At 39.6% G+C, this 24540-nt stretch overlaps 1 protein-coding gene across 6 annotated transcripts in view; it reads right to left on the reverse strand.

Annotated features, from left to right (window-relative positions):
• The window catches only part of LOC149786049 (protein still life, isoform SIF type 1-like), a 405626-nt gene that overhangs the window by 48127 nt on the left and 332959 nt on the right, over positions 1-24540 (reverse strand). For all 6 annotated transcript variants that reach the window (XM_089976333.1, XM_089976334.1, XM_089976332.1 and 3 more), the window contains 5 exons: positions 23575-23736; positions 21539-21719; positions 20573-20833; positions 1344-1435; positions 670-828 (listed from right to left, as the gene is read on the reverse strand). In XM_089976333.1, coding sequence (XP_089832459.1) covers positions 670-828; positions 1344-1435; positions 20573-20833; positions 21539-21719; positions 23575-23736 — 855 coding nt within the window. The remainder of the gene's footprint in view (positions 1-669; positions 829-1343; positions 1436-20572; positions 20834-21538; positions 21720-23574; positions 23737-24540) is intronic.

Consider the following 24540-nt stretch of genomic DNA (forward strand, 5'->3'; position numbering starts at 1 on the left):
TGCACATCTGACCACTAACCCTTCCCATGGACTCTAAGGGCAGGAACAAAGTATGATGTCCTTTCACAGATGGTTACCACAGGTGCAAAATAACTTGTTTCATGAAATTCACTTGGTGGCTTATGAGTTTCATTTGAGTATGGTGGTAAATATTTAGTCAGAAATAATTTTTCTTTGAGAAAAATACCTTTCATGACAATCACATCAAAAGAAGTCAGACTTTCTATACTGAAGAGGGCAATCATGTCAATCATTGTCACAGCATGATAATAATGATATGTACTGAAGAAGGCAATCATGTCAATCACCGTCACAGCACGATAATGTTATGTAATGAAAAGGGCAATTGTGTCAATCACTGTCACATCATGATAATAATGTGATGTACTGAAGAGGGAAGTCATGCCAATCACTGTAAAAGCATGATAATGTTATGTACTGACAAAGGCAATCATGTCAATCAGTGTCACAGCATGATAATAATGTTATGTACTGAAGAGGGAAGTCATGTCAATCACTGCCACAGCATAATAATGTTATCACAGCATGAAAATAATGTGGTTTACTGAAGAAAGCAGTACAATTCATGATAATAATACAACCGTGTCAATTATGATACAGTACAAAGCATGATAATAATGTGATGTAGATTTAGTATAGTGTACAAACCTTGACATAAGCCCTCTCTGTTTCTATCAACTCCATGATAACTTTCTTCAGTTTTTCTGTCTCTGATAGGTGCTTGCTAACTGCTACATTACCCTCATTTGTGGCTGGACCAGAGTTCTGGTCAGGTTCACGGCATATTGCCGTCACTTGATCTGCACCCTACAGGAAAAAGAGTATTACATGGTTACTTATTTTTGTGTCTGGCTTGTGAAGGCGTAGCGAGACTATATTAAATCTTCCACGAAATGTTTACTAATATGAAGATCATACCTCTTTTAAATTAGATTTTACGACCATGAATTTAAAGATAAGAAGAAGAATAAGATCAATGTTCATAACTATAAATGTCTGACAGGATTCTCTTGCAGTTTGTCAAAATAGCATTACCACCTGGTGTCTACAGGTCATTATGTTATGATTCTGTCATCTATAGGTCATTATGTTATGATTCAAGTGTCAAATTAAGATTCTATGTTAAAGAAACAGTGGGTGTACAAATATAACTTGGCACACAGGTGAGACAACATGTACAGTACAATATGACCTGATTCACATGTGAGACACGGAACACAGGTGAGACCGCATGTACTGTAGATCCCCCATTTTCAAGTTTATAAATGCTACCACAAAATTATTATTATTCATCTTTAGATGGTATGTTTGATGTCACTCACCTTTAGAAGTGCATCAATCTGATTTGAAGACAAATTGGGTAGGGGATCCAGACTCTGTGGGGAAGTTGAAGTGCTTTCCTCTGAAATGACTCCTGAAAAATAAAACCCAAAACAGAGCGTGTTGGTTTTAAACTTGATACAACTTGCACTTTTGTGTCCGATAACTTTATGGTCATGTTACAACCTTAAGATCACAGTGCTAGAGATGCATTTGAATTATTCTAACAGAAAGGGCAAAATGCTAAGGAATTATCCAGCATCAAATAATTTTTCCCAAATACACCCGAACTTTGAAAACCAATGCTTCAATCAAATGAATGCCTGGTATCGGTCAAGATACATGCTTAGTCCCTGCATAAAGACTCCAATACATTCATCACCTTTAAAAACTCAGAGATATATCACTTTCATCATATGAATCACTCCAAGTCAAGGGTTTGACTTAACATCTTCAAACAGCACAATAGGTCATTGTCTCAGAGACATTGTTTTCCTTACACAAAATTTTTCTTTTTAATCTAAAAAACTGAGACTAAAGGAAAAGTTTAAGTAAAAGTTTAGTCCCCAGGCACTTCACATTTTGAAGTTTTACTGTGAGTCATAAATTATACAAATGTAACCATGTAGAAATGACTGAAAATGGACAGTTCTGTGTTTAGTTTAACTGAAAAAGGTTTGTTATAAATTATTGTGGTTTCATAAATTTTTTGTGCAGTATCAATTTCTGTACATTTTGTTGTAACAAGAAGCCAAGAAATTATAAATCCACTATACAGTAATTACAGCACAGTACTGAAGCTAATAGACAAAGCCAACATAGTGTCAATCAAGTCTCTTAGTACACACAAGAGTCTGCCAGGTAAATAATCCTGAAATCATTGAATTAAACAAGTCCAGCTTTTTCAAAGCCACAGGTACTTAGGTCAGAGCTTTCACACTTTTTTTTTCACAAGCTGCAATTATCCATTCAGCATGAACCGGACTAGTCGACCATGGTTTATCGTCCACTAAAACACTACACTAATGTTAACCAGTGATATCTTCTATTTCCCTCATTATCTCCATGACAAGTTTAGCATACCAGTAGTGGAAGTGTGATTTTAATTCTTCTTTGTAGTCTTTATTTATGGGTGCTTTAAGAAAAGATGTAGTGACTTCATCGTACTACATCTGCGCATCCTCCAGAGGTACAAGTCAAAATCAATATAGTATTGTGAAAGCATTGAAAGATGAGTTGACAGAATAAACAACATAACATAATTACAATTTGATTTTCCATCTTATTATGTTGAAATTTTTAGTTATCTTGAGATAAAGGAAAAACAAAATATCTACATCTGATAATTGAACAGTCGGCCCCTAACACTCGGTACTTAGTCCAAAATCAGTGTACACGTATTCCTGTATGAGGTTCATAATATATGGAAGTTAAATTTAAACAATATAATGACATTCTTTTCAACTTACCAGTTTGACTGGTAATTTAGAAAGGGTTGTATTAAGATTTATCAGTTTCGTTTGTAAACTATCTGGCAATTCTAACTCTTTTTGGCTGGGTTCATTGGCTAAAGGGTTGAAGCCAGAATTTGAGGAGATTCATTTAGCAGCAGAGGGGGCGAACAGACCAAAAGCTTTTTGCACAATAAGCCCTCCCCACGGAAACTATTCGATAGAAGCGTTATTTCGACGAAATAACACTTTTATTCAGAAAACGAGACAAAAAAAAATGTCCCCGATCCCTCGAAGAGTTTTCGCGGGGAAATTAAATCGTGGACAAATAAATAATGGCAAATATTGGAGAAGCATTCACAACTAGATTGGCACGACAACGACTAGCCGCGATTAAAAAATTTATTCCTGTCCGTGATTCCGTCAGAGAAAAATTAAAAGCAAGACAAGAAGCGCAAGTTGAGTTTGCAACATCCGCGGAGGAATTATTTAAGCCTATTACAGCAGCTACTGGTGAAGTTAAAACTGCAATTGTAGGAAAACCTGATCCTGCTGACCCTACCAAATCAAAACGAGGGTTACTTCAAGCAATAGAAGAACTTAAACAGCAACAGGCAGATGAAGGTGCTGTAGTTGATCCAGGTGCCGCCGGAGTAGTGACAGTTGCCAAGGAAACATTTATTAATAAATTTACCGAAGATGGTATTACTGATATAAAAAATATTCCACTTACTAGCGTGGATGAGCTTAGGGAGTTTTCTACTTGGATTGTTTTAAATTATCCTAACCGGCAAAATTTTCTAAAACCAGGAGCTGCCTCAGGTATAACCCTGGCTGAGTGGGGGGATTATGTTTACAAAATAAACCGAAACCTTCCTCGAATATCTAACAAAGATGATACTTATAATTTTATAAAAACTGGCATAATTGGGATTAATAAGGAACTAAGAGACAAACAAATGAAGACAAAGGAAATGGAAAGGCAGGCAAAAATACAGGAAATGGAAATGAAAAAGCAGGAAAGGGAGGAAGAAAAGAAGAAAAAAATACAGGAAAAGGAAATGAAAAAACAGTTGAAACTACAGGAGAAGAAACCACCAGCTCTAAAAATAGACCCTGCAATGACACCGCCTGATCCAGTGCCTGAAATTTTATCGCGTGAACAAATGGGGGATCCCGATGATGATGATTTTACCACTTCTGTTTCGTCGCCCACCCCCCCCGATATATCAGAAGAGGAGGAAAAACTGAAAAAGCAAATAAAAGGATTAAAAAATGAATTAAGAGATTTAAGGGAGGAAAGAGAAAAATTACAAAAAGGAATACCGAAAAAGAGTACCCACTCTAAGATAGAAAAGATAGAAAAAAGGGAAAGATCTGTATTTGATGAAATTGTTAAAATATCAGCAAAACTAAAGAAAACAGGAAAAGGTTACACTGGTCGCGGATATAACAACCACATCTGTCCTGACAATATCGTCAATGATGTGTCCCGGTTAGAAGTTCTCATCGGAGGAAGACGTGCCGGAAACAACTCTCCGGAAATTATAAATGAAGCCGCAAATATCTGTCAGAGACTATTTCAGCGTGGCATTATGGATATCGGCGTTTACCGGGGACTCATTGATGAACTCGCAGACGGTTACCACAGCGACTAGTAAATTTAGTTAGAGAAACAATAATTAAATAAAATGATACTACACGATTCTTTTCGCAGACCAAGAAGTGTCAGAGTAGTAAACTCACGATTACCAGTATACGAGGTTGTTTACGGAGATGGAGTCGGTGATGTTGTTAGGGATTTAGTCACAAGAATCGCTCCGAAAGCTGGACCGTTAGTAAAACAATTCGCGATGAAAGCCGCTGATGTTGTCAAGGATAAAGCCATTGGCACTGTTGGTAGTCTTGCCGGAAAAGCATTTCAATCAATTAAGGATCGACTAGCACAGCTGATACAAAAAAAAACCCCAATTAAGAGGCCCGCGCCAGTAAAACTACCATCCACTGAAGTTATGCCGGCAAATGTTAGTAGCGTAGTAAATAAGGCCGTAAATCAGAAATTAGCTGAGATCGCAACAGCGGGAATTACCTCCAAAGCGTTGCAAGATAGTGTAACTGCTAATTTGATAGCTGGTAGTGGTTTCCGGTGACGATAACATTTTAATTAGATCATCACGAATAATAATAATGTTTGTGCGAAAATCCAATGATGCATTTGATATGTCTAAACCAATACTTAAAGATGATTCTGTACGTGATTTTCAATATTATTCTTATGAAGCACGTAATCCTAACCAACGGGGAAGAATTGAACTACAGGTCCAGGATACAAGCAGATACTTCTTGCCCGCTGAGGCCTTCATCGAAGTTGAAGGTAGGTTTTTAAAGAATGATAACACTAACTACGGAATCGGCGACCGAGTTGGATTTGTTAACAACGGGATTATGGCGTTATTTAAATCCGCTATTTATATGATAGATGGAAAAGAAATTGAAACAATTCATGATAACGTCGACGTTGCCACAACAATTCTCGGGTTGGCGAGATACTCGGATGATTACACCAGATCAGCCGGACCATCAATGATGTTTGCAAAGGATGTAACCGACAGCCCCGAGAACAGGAATGTTATCACGGGTGATGTAAGAGCTGCAGGAGGAGCAGCAGATGCACCCGCAGTGTTATCAATGAACGAAAATTTTAATTTGGGTTTTGCAACACGTAGATCGATGTTAAGTGGAGATGAAGAGTTCTCAGGTGTGATTCCATTGTCTCACATCTTTGGATTCTGCAGAGATGTTCAAAAGGTTATATTCGGTGCCAAACACACAGTTATACTTGTGCGAAAACCTGATGATAATGACGCTATCTGGCGAGATGCTGCTGTTGCCGCTGGTCAGGTAATACTAACTAAACTGTGGTTGTGGATGCCAGTGTTGTCTCCGTCAATCACCGAAGAACAACGACTGTTGTCTTTTATGGACACGGGTGGTAAATCACTGCTATCCTGGAAAACAACAACCACAGACGTTATTCAGGGTGATCACGGCGGGTTGTTTACATGGCATATATCATCGCAACAAGGAGTATCAGCACCACGACATATTTTCATTGCATTTCAATACCGTGCTAGAATAAGTGACCAGACAAGAACTCCAATGGTATTTGATACACTTGGAGTTTCTGAAGTTTCGTTGAGAATAAATGGGCATCAGGAGCCATCTGAGGATATATTAATAGATTTCGAACATCATCGTGTCGCACGCGCGTATCATCGTCTGATGTCATTTATGGGGCGCGACCTTAATGTAGACACTGGCCTGCAAATATCACAGCGAGACTTTATGAGTTTATATCCGATTTATTACTTTTCGCTGGAACATCTTGATCTGGTTAAACAATCTGTTGTCGACCTGCATTTCCGAGCTCGTGTAGGTGCTCCTGCTGGTGGTTATAGAGCGATTGCTGTCATACTCTCCGATAAAGCAATGCTGCTTGAAGGTGTTGGCGGACGAATGAGAGTTATTGACGCTCCAGTAGAAAATATGTAACAATTAGATTAGTTTCTGAAATATAATGTCATACAGTCATGTTAATGTCACCTTGACTTCCGGTCAAACGAAGAAATTGCAATCGAAGAACGCAAGCACATGCGGGACATCAATAACACTAAAACGAGATCAACTTGTTGGTGGTCCAAACAAGCTGTCGTTGACTAATACTCAGATTAAACATTTTAATAAGGCACTAACAGCAAAAACCGGTGTCCGACTTAATTTCTCTGCTGCAGCTATCAAGGACATGACCAAAACCGGTGGAATATTTCCTCTTCTCGCAGCAATACCAGCGTTGATTGCCGCGGCAGCACCAGCAGTAGCAAAAGCTGCAGCGTTAGGTGCAGTTGGAACCGCAGCTGGAATGGCACTAAAGAAAGCAACCGGACACGGGTATAAGAAAAAAAAGGGGAGATCCACTCGCGGATCAGGGCTAAGACTACCAGGAACTCCACCATCATGGTATCCAAAAAAATTCTAACGCCGTTGACGCTTCCAGCTTCTAATTTTGATTTACTCGATGCTGTTAAAAAATTGCGTATAAAACATTTCAGAGGAGTATTTATGCGAGATCAATTACCGACGCGGCCGAATAATCCAGAAACTGGCATTATCAATCTCGACAACAAAGATGGTCCGGGAACTCACTGGGTTGCTTACGCGATCGATCCACGTGGAATTATCTATTTCGATTCGTACGGTTTAGCACCGCCAACTGAGTTTCTCAGGTATGTCCGCGGAGTGCCTCGCACTCTCAACAGCAGATTTTCTAATGTTCCAGTGTGGCAGTCGACGCTACCAACACAAACATTAGTTGATCCGCCCATTTGTGGAAACGAGGTTTTAAATGTTCTTGATGCAATCTCAAGAAATCCAGCAACGTCTCCGCATCGAGTAGTGTATGAATATACCGCATCGAGAAATGCTAGGCATTTTCATGCTAGCATTTGAAAAACAGCAATAAGAATAATGGTGGATATTTACGGAAGACCTTTCACACGAGGAGGTAAACCAAGCACAGATGTTGATCTCTCAAAATATGCGACCCGAGATGAAGTCGATAATCTTTTGAATATAGCTGGAGTTGACCCAGATGAAGTTGCTATTTTCCAAGACAAGCAAGGAAAACTAAGAACGAGCAACATTAAGTGGAATGATATAATTCGCAGAGTTCTTGGAGCTACCAAGGATAACTTCGTTGCATTTAGTGATGGCGGCCGGATCAAGGACTCGAATATATCAATCGCAAGCATCAAAGACAGTATTGATAAAGGTGTTGATAAATGTGTGAAAAAAGCCGGTGACACGATGACAGGCGAACTCAGCATGAATGGAAACAAAATAACCGTACTCAGAGATCCAGCCTCGAACGACGATGCAGCAAACAAACAATACGTCGACGCGCAGTACAAACTCGTTGTTGACCTAGTCAGCGACAAAGTAACAAAATCCGGCGACGTAATGACCGGCGGACTTGACATGAGCGGCAACAAAATAACCGCGTTAGCAAATCCCGAATCCGACCAGGATGCGTCAAACAAACAATACGTGGACATCGTCAACGGTAAACTAAATACGCTGCGTGCAGAGTATGATGTTCACGTGGGCGCGTTTACAAGACTTCGAAGAAACTTCTCAAAAACTGATGAGGCCGTGGATAAGTTCTTTGGGGATCCTCCAGTCGTCGACACGAAACTTTCTGAAATCATACCAAATCTTACTAATAACGCCAACGATATCAATAAGATTAATACCCGGTTAGGTGTAGTCAGAACGGAAAAAAGTTTTTCAGATCAAGTTCAGATAATAGAAAATAACATTAACACGATCAAACAAACACAGCAGAATATAGTATCGGGTATTCCTGAGATCGTTAACAAAACCAGTTTGTTTAAAGTTCCCACTGGAGTTACTCCCGGGCATATCACCAACATCGTATTCACGGTATCATCGGGATTCGCAACATGGTCACGACAAAATAACAACACTATCAAATATACAGCAACAGCCACCGGTGTTTACAGGTTGTCTGTGTTTTCAGCCGCTAAATTTGAAATCTTCACAACATATCCTTGGAGACATTCCACCGATAAGTATTCCGGGGTTTGCACTGTAATACTAAACAGCGGAACCGAGGAAACATTTATGCTTGAAGCCGCCGACGATACTTTAACAGCAACATCTTACTGGTTTTGTTTGGAATTCGTCGCTGCAACGCCTCAATTGGTTACCGCGTAATTGAAAATCGCCAGCGATTTTAAATAATAATGTCAACGTTGAAATCCGAAGGATTTCCAGATGCTCAACAATATCGATATAATCAAGTCCGTGAGTGGCAATCTGAGTTAAAAACTGTCATCGAAGTAACCAGTCAAAAAGTAAAAAAATACCGCAGACGCATAACAGTGTTAGACGTTATGGTTTATTCAGTATCCGCCGTTGTTGCATCCGCGGGAGTAATACTATCAGCGGTCACTCCAGTGACTGCAGTAGTCGCTGCCACGATCTCTGTTTCCGCTGCTACAGCAACAGCAGGAGTTTTCGGCATCATAGCAAAAAAAATATCCTCGTGTGCTAACACAAAATTACACGATTACACGACAAAATTAAATACAGCCACGACCGCATACCAGAAATTATCATCGCTGATATCATCATCGTTAGACGTGCAATCCAGCGACGCTACGTCGATATCAGATTCTGAATTCAAACTAATGTCAGATGTGTACAATGACTATTTGAAAACTAAACAAATAAATAATGTCACTGATGGCAACGCCACAGGAACTGCTTCAGCAAATAGTTACAAACACAACCCCGGTAAAAACAACAATGATTTCAGTGTCGTCGACGAAACCAGAATTCAGTATTAATTTTCGAACTCCTATTACCGTAAATGAAATCGCGTTGGCGAAGCTCAGTGTGTATCACAGCTGGCCCAATATTAGGTCGGAATCATTTTCTGGTCAACAGCCGAATAATTCGTTTGTGTTCTCGTGGAAAAGCAAAGTCGACTCTGACGAATTCGACTGGGATACAATTGCGCTACCCACTGGAAGTTATCAGATCGAAGAAATCAACAATGAGATACAACGCCAAATAAAACGAATCACCGGCAAGGAAGCCAAAATATCTGTGACCGCGCACGAACCAACGCTGTCTGCGGTCATTGAAATCTCAACACCGGGATACGCCGTGGATATTTATAGCAGCTCTCTTCGAACAGTATTAGGATGGCCACAAGAACGACCCGAGGTCGGACCGGGTCCACCGCCACCATCGAAGTCGGATTTCGAGACCACGAAGGAAGAACTACACGACCTCGTGCGCGGCGAGTATTTATTATTTTCAGATCAATTACGATCAGGCCAAGCCCGGTTTTCAACATCAGATCAAGTTCCCTTGGATATAATAGGGGCAGCTTTTTTTGAGGGGTATGGAGGCCGGGATTACCGGCCAGAAGATATAGAAGCTCATTTTTTTAATCCGATCAAACAAGCACATAAACAACAGCTAGACCTGTTGCGGGGACATTTCCAAGATTATATCTCTGATATAACAAAACCTGGAACTGGAAACGCTAGCGTTTCTGCAAGCAGTTCTCGGAATGCTTTGCATTCTCGCACGAACATTATCACCACCATAGAAAAACTAAACAAACTCGTATCTACGATGGAATTTATGAATCAAAAAGTAATTCAACATCTACTGGATCTCAAGGGCGATTATGGAAACCGAAAAAGATCGAATTTTGCAACCCTATTTGGTATTCCCGTGAAGGATATTTCAGATTTTAAACTTCCTGGATATAACGTACACACACTGAGAAAATCAGTCTCTGATCTTATCGCGGAATCTTTCGAAGATATTCTTACCGCGTACACGAAAATAAAACCACAACCTGTTATTTTAAGACACGATAACAGTACAGCATCCGATGGCAGACACATCTCACCCGGGATCGTAAATATCACAGATGTTATTGCGGTCAATCTTGTATGTGACGTCATCGACGGTAGCTACAGCGCATCAGATAATACTACGGCGACGCAGGGGTTTATCCTGTATACGTTCACACCAAAAGACCCCCCTGGTTTTCTGATTGTGCAAGAACCAATCAATGTGGTCTATCTGCGGTGTAATAATCCGTGGTTGTCAACGATAAATTTTAAACTCACCGACCAACGGGGGGGGGGTTGTTGGACCTGCGTGGCGAGACTGTCTCCGTGAACTTACTGGTGAAGTCCTGAAACTCTTCGAGTTTCCACGCATAGCGTTTCACAATTAAAAAAAAACAGTTGTGTATAATGGAACACGAATACATCCACGCACGAGTTCATATTCATGATAAGCAAATTCTTCACACGGCAATAAAAACCGCATTTGGAAACTCAAAGAGTCAGCCCCCAGAACAGTATTTCCCCGTTAAAATAATTGTTGACGTGTATGGCAACGAAGACTTCTTGTTAACGTCGTCACAATTGACGCAGTTACAGCAAAATCATATGATCACAGCTTGGTGTCAACGAGAACAGATTATGAACTATTCTCATTGTTGTATTGATGTTGAAACGCTTAAGCAAATCCTGAAAATCTGAAAACGCCCTTGAGAAGTCCTTTGGACTTCCAGAGAAATGCTTTGAGTTTCTGGCGATGCTAGCATCGCTCGGGCAAAAAAAATAATACACTTTTTTTTTACCGTGGAAATGTGCTTTACACTCCAAGCGGGGGGGGGCTAGCGTTTCTCAGGTTCTACTTTCACTTTGTGCTGTGAGTCACACGCGGCGGTTTATACTTCCTTGTCGGCCTCGTAGTCACAAATACTAGTATTTTCGTCAGAAATGCAAGGCATTTCCACGTCGACGTGGTTCACCACGCTTAGATTCTTTATATAACCTTTTAACCGTCTCACCCTGGTGCTAATTAATTTTCGAGTCTCATACTCGCTTGACAATACAAGACGAATCTTCTCAACTGCACGGCACAGTGGAATAAATTCAGATACCTGATTTTCAGTTATCCCGGCAAGTGATCTGTAAATGCGATCTTGCAAACCCTTAATGAACCTATAACACGCGGGGAGATTGTTCTTCCCCGATTGTGATAGCTCATTCAAGGATTCAAAATCTGACATAATTGTTTCAGTGTCTAGTAAAATATTAAAACCTCGCTGTTGTAATTCTTTAATTTCAACAAGTATGGTATTTATATTTTCGTGATTCATATTATTATATATTTTTATATTTTTAAATGCATGAGCGTGGAAACTCGAAGAGTTTCTCTGGAAGTCCAAGGGACTTCTCATGCTAGCATCACCAAAAACAAAAATAAACAGATAGATGATGAGCGGTTATCACTTACTGGGTACTCTTCACCGGCCTACGGTTCTTTCATGAGTCCTTTGTTAGGATTTTTTTTTCTTGGTCTTATATTAGACCTTCGTGTTGTGATTTTTCCCTTAGGCACCTCATGTTACCGTTTATTTTTGGCCAACACTCTTTCTGAATGTTTCTATTGGTGGGCACCCAGGTGACGTAGAGCTTTATGCATCCATCTATCTGTTTATTTTTGGGGGTCACTCACCCCATGAGGAACTTCTAGATCGTCAAATAACGGTCTAGAAGCTCGGGAGGGACGATACAACACAGAACAACCTTTACCTCTGATTCGAGTATGACAGCAAGTAAAGGCACAATGAACATGTAATCTTATCCTAACTTATCCTAAGACCTTATCCTATGACGACACAAACATGCAGGTGGGTCATTTTCTACGGTCAGCAGCAGAGCAAAACCATCCATTGAATCGACCATTGGATGGTGCACAAAAGACACCCGCCATTGGCGGATTAAATTTATGGTTTTGCTTGCGCGTGCTGACTTTCGATCGACCCAAAGGTCTTAGGGAGCGATTTCGTATATAACCCAACTGTTACTTGCGAGTTGGAAATTCGCTCTAGCAGTGGGCGGGACTTGTTTAAAATATTTTAATTGTATGTTTTCTCGAGCGCGGTCATATAACAAGCACAGAAGAGCAAAACAGTCGGATATATTCAGTAAAACGAGGATATTGTTTGTAAAAAAATATATATTCTACGGTAAATAAATGATTACATGTTATGAACTCGATAAAATATTTTATCAAGGTGGCTTTCTCAGGGGAGCAAATCCTCTGACGACGACAACTCTGCAAAGCGTTACACACTCGTGGAGGAGTTATCGTCGTTTGTGTCAGCGATAAGAGTTATATAACAGAATGAAATCTTCTGTTTGAGCTTCTTTGAAAATGCTGTTTTGTGGATCCCATCTGCGACATGCTGTACAACAGGTGAACAAATACCGAAATACCTACCGGCGGCGTTTATTGACTGGAATACAATTTCTTCACCTGCGTTTATAGATTTAATAGCTCTTCTTGCAACTGTTTTACAACGCCCTGTGTTACCCAGTAGGCAGTTCTTGCTCTGAGTGACCACGCGAAGATTGTTTATAGAGTTATCAAGTATGTTACCGTTAATGTGATCAATGACAAAACCCTTAGGGATCACTCCGTTAAAAACCTCATAGACGAAACGATGACATAAATACCTCTTTGAGCACGTGGCAGTAAATCTTAAATAACCAGCATTATCAACTGTACCAACTGGTCGTCTTCGCGTGCAGTGTCGCACCGTGCCATCTCGGTTTGCCTCATAATTTGGAATAGTTGGATGTGCAACAAATTCTTGTTCGGGAACAAATTCTTGTTCGGGAACAAATTCTTGTTCGGGGACGAATTCTTGATTCATTATACTATAAGCAAATCATTTGTCTAATTCATAATTTGTCTGAAAACTTATTTATGTAATCACGCTCCGAGAACGTGTTCGAGTCTGGATTTTTTTTATCATAATACCGTTTTAGTTCTCGATAGCGTTTCCCCCCACACGCTGAACATAATTGCGTTTTTCCTCGTACTCCAATGCCGCATCTGATACACGGTATCGGTCCTAGACTCCCACCGCGGACCTGTTGAGCATGTTGTCCACAGTATTCGTGTCTGCATGGTTTGCTACACGGCGCTGATGAATTTAGTTTAATCCACTTGCATTGGTGCATATAATATATTTGTCTATTTAAATACTTGTCTTAATTATAATAATGAGTTTTGAAAGACTATCCAGAATAAAACCTGGAAATCTCCAATTTCCCCGAGGTCGATTCGATCTTGACCGGTTAACTTTTGATCGACGACGACGAGAACTCACACTCGTAATTGGTGTTATCAAGAACGCCAAAGAAGAGTTTCGTCGTGATGGTGCCGCACATGTGTGGTCTTCGTATAAAATCATTTCTGAAAATGCCATCATTGATGGTACCATCAACGATACAATCGCGTCGAACATAATTGGGTATCTCGATGATAAAAAATATTTCATTCAGATAAAATTTATCGTTGGCGTCGACGACACGGAAACAGGTGAAACAACGTGGATTATCAGAGACAAACTAGACCCTATTCTTGATGCCCGGCGGGGGAAAACCGTCGTCGTAACCAAAGACTCAAACCCGGGAGTACTTGTTGGGATTGATATACCATATTATGCCAGAGCGTATCCTGTGACCGCAGTCATTTATGGAATTTATCCGATGAAGAAACCACGCGTTGATAAACTCAAACCGATGAAGATGTCAGAGTCATTGATAAAATCCCCAGGGTTGAATTGTGTAGCCGAGCGAGTAATGGAACATTTTAAAAATGCCGCGCGAGGAAACGGCCTAACACCGCTAAGACAGACTAAAATAGCAGCGTGGGCGGCAAAAGTAGTGGATGAAGGAGCGTCAGTAAATGATGTTGCCGAGCTCGAACGATTACTAAAATTTCCTATAACGGTTTCATCGTTGACCGGTGAGGTATTGTACAAGAGTAAATATGATTCCCGTGGAGCACCAATAACTATTATCGATCATAACAGTCACGCCTGGACTGACTCGGTTAGGATATTTCCTCGAGATCGTGTTGTAAAGTATTATCCGGAATTGGAAAATGCTAGTGGTTCCACGAGCGGAAATGCCAGCATTTCTATGTTTGATTTTATTTATCAGATAAGTAAAACCGATCCAGTGTCGGTGTGGTTATTCCGAAGTGACCTCGAGGGAGAGTTTGATCAGTTTGTGAAACCCAACGGGGAGGTATACAGAACGGCGGCATTACATCACGAAATGAAAAAACTCGCAGAAAAATATCATGCGACGAACACTGATACGTTACTGACGCAGTGTTTTACTGTCCCGGGTGTTGTCACGCATATAGCCCGAGAACGAAATTCATGGAGACCAACCCCGAAGAGCTTTCTCGAGGATATTCAACAGAGCTGTATCGAATACGGGCACGGTGGTTTGTGGAATACCCAGTATGATCACCGCGATATGATATCCGTGGATATGACGGCGTGTTATCCAGGAAGTTTTCTTGGGCGGGGAGAATGTAGTGAGTATTTTAAACGGTTTGGTCATATTACAAGCTCGATGACAAGAGTTGCCATAAACGGACCATTGCCTGATTTTGACCTGACCGGGGTTGCTTGTGTGTCGTCGTTTAAACTCGCTACGGGTTTACATCCTGTGTGTTATGCTTGGTTTGGTAAACATTTCGTTGAGAAGCGATGGGCACCAATAGTGTTATTGCGATACATGCTTGACAGTCGAATACTGCTGTCGCTGACGGTCAGTGAAGCGATTATATGCTACTGTCGTCAAACCGAAGTTTGGTTGCCAACTCCGCAAGTCACCGTAGAAATTGAAAATTTCCGAGAATATCCAGAATCGTTTATCGACACTATCATCGAAAGAGCTCCCCGAACTGATGAAAGCACAGCAAAAGATCTAGGACGAAGAATAATAGGAAAATTTACTCAAGGTGGAGCGTATGATCATAAACTACATCATAGTCGATTAATCATGGACGAGGCCGAATTGGATCTTATTGTCGCTAATGCCGCCACGAATAATACGTTTTGTACCCGCGAAGATGTGTTTCTGTCAAACGGGGAAAAATTAGGAACTGTTTTTAGTTATATCGACGGAGAATCATCTCAGTACACACATTTGAGATCTTCGATGCTAGCTTATGTATCAATAAACCTATTGTCGATGATTAATAGGTTTCCCGTTGACGCAGTGAGAGTTGCAACGGATTCATTCTATATCGATAAAAAACACTTAGCGGCGTTGAATAAGGTTATACCGAATGATCCATCGTGGGGTTCATGGAGAATAAAAAATGAAATGTTGCATGGATATTGTGAATCGGCTGATGTTGAAATCGAGGATGAATATCGCGGCGCAGAAATATCTGGGAAATTTTCAATTTCTACGACAACTTCGCTGCCGCCGGTGCACGATCCTGTTGTGAGACATAGAACAGTTTATCTCAACGGGGCTGGTGGTTCCGGTAAGACAACTCGCGCGATAGAATTATTTAGAAACTCTGACATGATTGTGCTAACACCCACACATAGACTTGCCAGGGAGATGCGACAACGGGATGTTAACGCGTGCACGTATCACAGTTTTTTCAAATACAGCGGCGGCACATGGACTCCTACGCGAATGGGAACGAAATATATCCCTGGAATAATCATCTGGGATGAGATAGACACTGTGCCGTTGGATACATTAAAACAGTTTCTGGATTGGTTGCTAAAGAAAAATACCGCAGTTGTTATGTGCGGCGATCATGGTCAACCACCGCCATTTACAGGTGAATCTCCACACACGTGGCTGAAAACTTTTGTAGATTATTATGAGGAAATAACTAACGATGTTAGAGCACTCGATGAAACGCTGAAAGAGTTTAAGGCGTTGATCAGGCTACAAACCAATAAAGTCCAGTGTGAGATAATGCGTGAAATAATTCCAGAGACTTCGCTGAGCGACTTTTGGGAAACGTGGAAACCAGGTGATTTAATTGTGGCAAGTAGAAAGATAGTCAGGGACACACTTCAGCAGCGGTTATTTCAGTTACATCAGAAGAAATTTCCCATGTTGCCAGTGCCGTTGTGTTATAGACCAGCTGATACGCGATTGCAGAATACCGACGTTGATATACCTGGGAGATCGGAAAAACAGAATTTAGTATTAAATGATATTGTGTTAGTTGACATCGATGCTGTTGAACAGGCACTGAAAATGAGCAAATCCCCGTGGACGCTAGGATACGCTATGACCATCCACAGTTCGCAGGGACTAACTATTTCAGATACAACAGTTTGGATTGTTGATGATCGCATCGAGTGGTCAAATTTAGTTTATTTAGCCGTGTCAAGAGTAAGAAGGATAGGTCAGTTACGAAGAATTGTATTAGATGATGTTATCAACGACAGCATCAACAGATCAATCGCTGATGATACAATAAGAAAGAAATTAGCCGGTTACAAACAGAGCGACAAAAAAAATGGCAACGAGTTTGATCTCGACGAAACATTTATTATACAATTACAACAACAGCAGAATAATCACTGCGCGAGTTGTAATTGTTTATTGCTGTGGCAGTATTCGAAAAATAATCCAAGGCAATTTACCGTAGATAGAATAGATAGTAATCGCGGTCATACGCGTGAAAATGTGATGTTGACCTGTCTTGAGTGTAATCGACGCAGAGGTGCTGCTGCAGTTATTTAAGTGATCGAGGTGGTAATTGTGTATCCGTGGGGATCACCTGAAGTTGCTCGCATGTGAACCCACGCTGAGGAGCAGTTGAATCTAATCTGTAGATTGCGTTTCTCCCAGTTGATCTGGTTATGCTAGATATCTTGTGCGTGGTAACACTCCATGTGGGATCGGTTGCTCTTTTTTTTCCTCCTTCGAGTTCGCCGGGTTCGTATAAATACCTAACGGTGATATTACCCAGCAACGGGGACGCTAGCGTCGTTGGCTGCGTTGAAACACGTTCACTGACGCGGGGTATATATTTTTTTGTGATTGCATTTACAGGTCTCATGTTTGTTGTTCTGGTAATTTCATTATTCAGTGCGGCTATCACGTTTGGCAGTCTTGCAACCCATTCACGAGATCTCGTATCGTAAATGAATTCCCTCGCGTACTGGTATCCGAATAATCTCTCAGCGAGTGTTCTATTAAATCGCTCAACAATTGCCTGATCCCGATGAATTTCAGTATGTCCTCGTCGTATGGTAACGTTATGCTGCTTTGTCAGTGATGACACCGCGCCCTGAAATTCCTTGCCAGGATCAACTTGTAATAATCGTGGCCAGTTTAGAGGTCCTCGTTGATAAATTCGCGAAAACGCAGAGGCGACTTCGGACGCTGTTTTAGTCGCTAACGGTTCTGCTTCTTTGTATCTACTGGCAACATCAACTACTGTTAGCGCGTATTTGTATATTTTTCTGCGGACAGTATCATGAGGCAGGAATAGTATGTCAGCCTGATGAACTTCATTGGGGGTACTAACATCAAAATGTGCAAAGTTGATTTGTCGAGGTGGTGGTAAGTAGATTTGCCATATTGCTTGTTTTGACAGCCATTTTTTGGCAACCTCGCGTGTTACTGATGCCGCGTTGGCGAGTTTATTAATTGCTGCATTACCTCTCCAGTATCCGGCCGGGGAATAATAAATCGCTTCCATTGTTATTAATTATCCAGCGCCTAATGCTAATTTAGATTTCATCGCTGATCTTATTAACCAATTAGCGAGTGACTCCTTAAATGATTTATTTTTTATGGCGCTTAGTGCATGAATTAATTTCACATCCGCGATATGCCTGTCTTGCAGATCTTTACTTCGATAAGCAACATCATGCATGTGACACGCTGCGTCGATAGCGTTTATCGGATACTCTCCCGGTTTTGGTTTAGACTGTTCATCAAGTCTGATATCTAGTCGTGTCCCTGGACCGCAGTAATTGTATCCTGGGAGATGTTTTTCTCCGGGATATTTAGCCCAAGGGGTACCTGGAAGTCGTCCGAGGGTTGCTGCGATGTCACCTCCGCTGACTTTGTCAGGCTTTTTTTTTGAAATCTAAATTTTTTTGTGCCACATCGCGCACACTTACCAGAAAGTGCTTGTCTGTTATTTTTTGTTGTAATGGTTGTTAGATCATTCGTAGGGGTTTGTGCCTTACACTTCACACAATATAGATCCATAATTATTATTCCTTATATACAAATGGAGATCACTGATTTTTCTGCGACAAAAAAGAAAGAGCCAGTTAAGCATAATTCAGTGCTACCAAACTCTATCCGCGCGATTATAATTGGGCCATCCGGTTCAGGTAAAACACAGCTGTTGCTGAACATGATAATGAAGTGGATGAAATGGGACAAACTATACTTGATAGCTCCGTCTGTGGATGATCAACGTTGTTATGATGTTATAAAAGATTTTAATGAGAGTGCAAAAGCGCTGAGTGAAGACGGCGACGAAGTAGTTGAATTTATAACTGATATTGAAGAAGCTCCGTCCGTGGAAGACCTTAACGGGGAAATAAATAACCTAGTAGTGTATGATGATGTGATGCTGGACAAGCAAAAAAATCCTGCAAGAATATTTTCACGAGGTCGTCATAAAAACACTGATGTGATTTATGTTACTCAGCGTTATACACAAATTCCAAAAGTAATCAGGGATAACTGTAATCTTCTTGCGGTGTTTAATGGAGTTGATGTTCACACGCTGAGAAATATTCATCAAACCTGGTGTAGCGGCGATATGGATATTAATAAGTTTAAGAATTTCTTTAGTCGCGCTCAAAGAACCCCGCATGGATTTGTGACAATAAATTTACACGACCCGCGGACACGATACCGCGTCGGCCTTGATACACTATTTGCGACATAAAAATGTTTTCTTGGAAATCTTCGTCTTCGTAGAGCAGCAGAGGGGGCGCAAACTACACCTGATTTTTCGATGATACCTCACCGTGGAAATTATGTCGGATACGAGTCGGATTTATTGAAGTAACTCGCGTTATATCAGCGGAAATACAAAGCATTTCTGGAAATGCGAAGCATTTCTCAAGGACATTTTTTTTTGTCTCGTTTTCTGAATAAAAGTGTTATTTCGTCGAAATAACGCTTCTATCGAATAGTTTCCGTGGGGAGGGCTTATTGTGCAAAAAGCTTTTGGTCTGTTCGCCCCCTCTGCTGCTCATTTTCATGCCTAAAATAAAGCTGCCATTGGACAATAAATCTGATTTGGCCACATGATTTCATTGCCAATTTCTGAATAATCATTGGCAAATTTATTTAATCCTTATTTTCACAATCGTCTGCTGAAGATGACAACATCGTGCAAATCATCCACTGACATGACATCTATGTGCATAGATAAGATCTTACCTTTTCCAAGCATTTTTTTACTCTTCATCAGAGATATACTTAATATTAGAAACTGAACACCCTCCATCTGTACTTTCATTATGGACAGGCTCCTATTGCATAAGATTGATGCACCATAGTGTATGTTGTAATGGATACATGCATCTCTTCTAGAAAGACTGACCAAACTGTATCACTGGCGGAGACCCGTATGCAAGCTTTGGACATCATAGCTATCTTTTGTTAAAGTGCCCATTGTGAACTTCAGTGAATAATTCTGGTCCATGCATGAGACCAACACAAACAAAGGAGTATTACGATTGTTTTTCAATTTATTTGTATCTGAACACATTAAATACTGCCACTGAGTGTTAACTGCATTAAATAAAAGTAAGGGTCAATTGGACACGTGTTTGGTTCAAAAACAAGGCAGAATCTATGTTGAATTTTACCTCTCTTCAGCCACTGTGTTAATGCAATGATTGCCTTACAGTACTGACAGTGCAGTAGTTTAAAGAAGAGACATGCCATAATAACTACCTGGATTAATGTTATTAGATGCACTGGCTCTCTTTGATGTTGAGCACTGAGACAAAAATACAGTGGAAGTGATTGATTTTGACAGGTGTTGAATTGTATTATTTTAACCACTCAAGCAATTGCCATTTGTTGTAGGCACATTTTTTTTTCTTTTGTATTCTTTCTTTGGGGTGTTTTTAGAGGTTAATACCCACAACTAAACACCTACAAATATACAAACTCTGACAAGCAGATTCACAAATTTAATTAGCCATGAAAATGTCTTCTTTTTTATTTTGTTTTTTTGTAATAAACAAAAGTACAAAAATGAACACCCACAAAAATGAATGATACCACAATATTCAAATGATGAATTAGCATAAAACTTACCTGAGGGTGATGGCACAACTAGGGTTCCCAGGTCCTTGTCACTAATCCTGGGCTGACTAGGAGGGGGTGGGCAGGTCATCTTCTCAATTAGTTTGTTGGTGTCATGCACTGTGATTGCTGTAGATGGGGGACTAGAACGAAGGGACCTTACTGTTACACACAGGGACTGGGACTCCAGAAGTAGAGTCTCAACATACACCATGTCAAGTTCTGACACCACCTTTCCATTTAGGACTAGAATCTCATCTCCAATTATCAGGCCTGGAAAGAGGGAAGAAAAACAAATACATTGTTAATTTCAGTGACAACACTATCTGGGTCATCTACATGGAGAATGTTACTGTCAGTCAAAGCATATGATACAGGAAGGCTGCATAATATCAATACAGACTAAATACTGGTCCATCTGCCACCTGCATATAGCAACCACCTGCATACAGCAACCACCTGTACATAGCAAGAAATTACCCATATCGTGATTATTGTGGGTTAATGTCTACATTATCTTCCATCTTAGTAGTCACAAAAGACATCAACTCATCTGGTTTAGAGATCTGAACAACTGCACCTGATTTATATTTTTCTACTGATCTTCTTCAGATCCACTTCCATGACTCACCTGTATATAGAGACCACCTGTCAATAAAGACAACATTTGTTTTGTTCCCTTAGTGGTCACTACACACAGGGTTGACTGTACACAAGATTAATTTTATATGAGTGATGTGGCACATGACGTCTGCATGTTTGAATTAATTAGATATTATGTTTTCCCTTAATAAACTGTTGCATATACAATCCAAACTTCACTGACAGTCATTCCCAAAGTTTAAAAAAAGAAGACAAGAAATTTAAATTTAGAACTGTTCTTACATAGGTCACATATCTGTTGACTTCAAGGTCATCATGTTTCCACCCAAGTATTTGCCATAGTTGCAATAACATTAAAAGATAAAAGAAATTTACCTCTACTCTGAGCCAGACTTCCAGGTATAACCTCTCTTATGTAAATCCTGAGGTCATCATCTCTCTCACAATCTTCGGCCAGCTCGGCCTCTATTTTGATGCCATAAGTGACATGCGTCTCTGATTTAGTCAGCTGTATTTGAAATATGCATTTCTGACATATGTCAACTACTTCACACTTCTGAAAGAAAATGGGAAAGAGATTGATTTACAAAGCTAACATGACAAGACCAGGTGTGGATTACCAGATATGCAGTACAGAACCTGGAATGAATGAGCTGGCTTAAAAAAAAGAAAAAATGTCAAGTACAATGTAATCTCCACCTGAACCAAAACACCAGGTTAAGGTACTTGAAAAATTTCCAAATGAATATTTTACTTCTAATTATGATAAAATTCTCATGGATATTTGTTTCTTATTTTCTTCCTTAAATTGTTTTTTTTTGTTCTAGTACAGTCTACTTGCAAACAATAAAGGATATACATTAAACCTCTCAACAGAAATAGTGTTGCCTACCTTACCTCATAATCCTTTTCATATCAAGGTCTCCTACCATATATACCTGCTTATGATTACTGTATACATTCACATACAATTTAGATCCAACCTCAAAAATTGCACAGACCCAGATCTGCCATCACATAATGCACTGGCAGACCTGGGTCTGTGTAGTTTGTTAGGAGTAATGAGTAGAACAAACAATTAAGACCCTGACCTGCTGGTGCATTATGTGATAGCAGATAAGCATTGATGTTGTCTACAGTTGGTCTCAGGTTATAAGCAAGTACATACGGAAAAGCAGTTGTAGCGTTCTGTACTGGACGTACTACCTGCCCCTGATTGGCAAGTGCAAACTGCAGACCCAGATCTTTTGCTTCATAATGCTCTGGTAGATTAGGGTCTATGTTGTTTTGCAGTTGGACCTGATATATAAACAAGTATATATGGATATCTGTTTATGACACTGTGGATATCATGATGGGCTTTAGTCTTGCAAAAAATGTCCAGACATAAATTTGTACAAGTAAAACAGTATGGGTGTTGTGTAAGATACAGTGTACAAGTAAAACAATATGAGTGTTGTGTAATATACAGTGTACAAGTAAAACAATATGAGTGTTGTGTAATATACAGTGTACAAGTAAAACAATATGGGTGTTGTGTAATATACAGTGTACAAGTAAAACAATATGAGTGTTGTGTAATATACAGTGTACAAGTAAAACAATATGAGTGTTGTGTAATATACAGTGTACAAGTAAAACAATATGGGTGTTGTGTAGTATAGTGTACAAGTAAAACAGTATGGGTGTTGTGTAATATACAGTGTACAAGTAAAACAGTATGGGTGTTGTGTAATATACAGTGTACAAGTAAAACAATATGAGTGTTGTGTAATATACAGTGTACAAGTAAAACAATATGAGTGTTGTGTAATATACAATGTACAAGTAAACAGTAAGACTGCTGTGCAATATACAGTGTACAAGTAAAACAGTATGGGTGTTGTGTACAGTGTACAAGTAAAACAGTATGTGTGTTGTGTAATATACAGTGTACAAATAAACAGTATGACTGTTGTGCAATATACAGTGTACAAGTAAAGCAGTATGGGTGTTGTGTAATATACAGTGTACAAGTAAACAGTATGACATTTGTGCAATATACAGTGTGCAAGTAAAAGAGTATGTGTGTTGTGTAATATACAGTGTACAAGTAAAACAGTATGGGTGTTGTGTAATATACAGTGTACAAGTAAAACAGTATGGGTGTTGTATAATATACAGTGCACAAATCTAAGTTCATTTCTTTAATTCATTAAAAAGATAGAACAAAGTGAAAAACATTAATAACTTCATGTGAAGAATTCAGTTGTTGATTGTGATCTGACTTTATCACGTGCTATAAATTCTGATATAAAATATATGATGGAATCCAAACTTGAACTCAAAGTATTGAAATATAAAGACAAAGGTTTTTAAAAGTTACATATTGGATTATAAATAATTTAATGCTTTGAAATGCATTGTTTTACCATTTTCCTGACATTTTCATTTCTGTCTGGGTAAACAAAATCTGTAACTCCTGGTAGTTTGACTCTGACATAGTGATCTCTGGGATTTAACTGTCGCCGATTGCATACATACTCCAAGATATCTTGTATGGTTGTAATCTTGTTGATTCTAACTGTAACAGTCTGAAATAATACAATGTGACATATATCTACATGACTACTGGGGAACCCAGCTATAACTCACACAGTTACAACATCAATTTTAAACAACATAGTTGTGTCATGACTCCAATGATATTGTCTTTTATGTCCCTTATTGTATGATACTATTCAAAACATCCGACAAGCTGAGGAATAAATAACAATAATTACAATAAGTGTCAAGGTCTATAGCTTACAGGTCATAATGTTCTTACACAGTAATAATTAAATTTCATTAGGCATGGGTCTGTCCTAGTCCTGATTGCTATACAAAAAATTGACAGGTAGCCTTGATTGTTATATAAACTGGCAATCATGAAATTATTACAACAAATTTCACTAGCACCTTATTTATCCCATCCCAAAACCCCAAAATGCATTCATTAAATTTTTAGTCTTTCGTGCTAGTCTACCATGATTTCTTACATCACATGATCATCACATTATTAATCATTCTTGCTATAATGCTGTCAATTATATACTGCAGTTAGTAATTATGGACAATAACTACCACATTATAGCAGGGTTCCCCTGAACCATGTGACAGAGCAGATAGTGGCACGTGTAACTTGGATTTAACTACTGATACTAACAGTGGTGCAAAATAGATTACTCACAGTGAACTGTTTAAGATGTGGTGCATACTTAAGGATACCAATGTATATTATCTGTACTGTCATTTGTAATGTGTGTGTGTGTGTGTGTGATTTAGAATTTTAACGTAGCTTTAAAAATTTTTCAGTCATATCGCTACAATGTCTGCAGTGTGACAGTTTATAGTGATGT

This window comes from Sinohyriopsis cumingii, chromosome 12, assembly GCF_028554795.1.
Source record: "Sinohyriopsis cumingii isolate HCF-2022 chromosome 12, ASM2855479v2, whole genome shotgun sequence".
Classification (NCBI taxonomy): Eukaryota; Metazoa; Mollusca; class Bivalvia; order Unionida; family Unionidae; genus Sinohyriopsis; species Sinohyriopsis cumingii.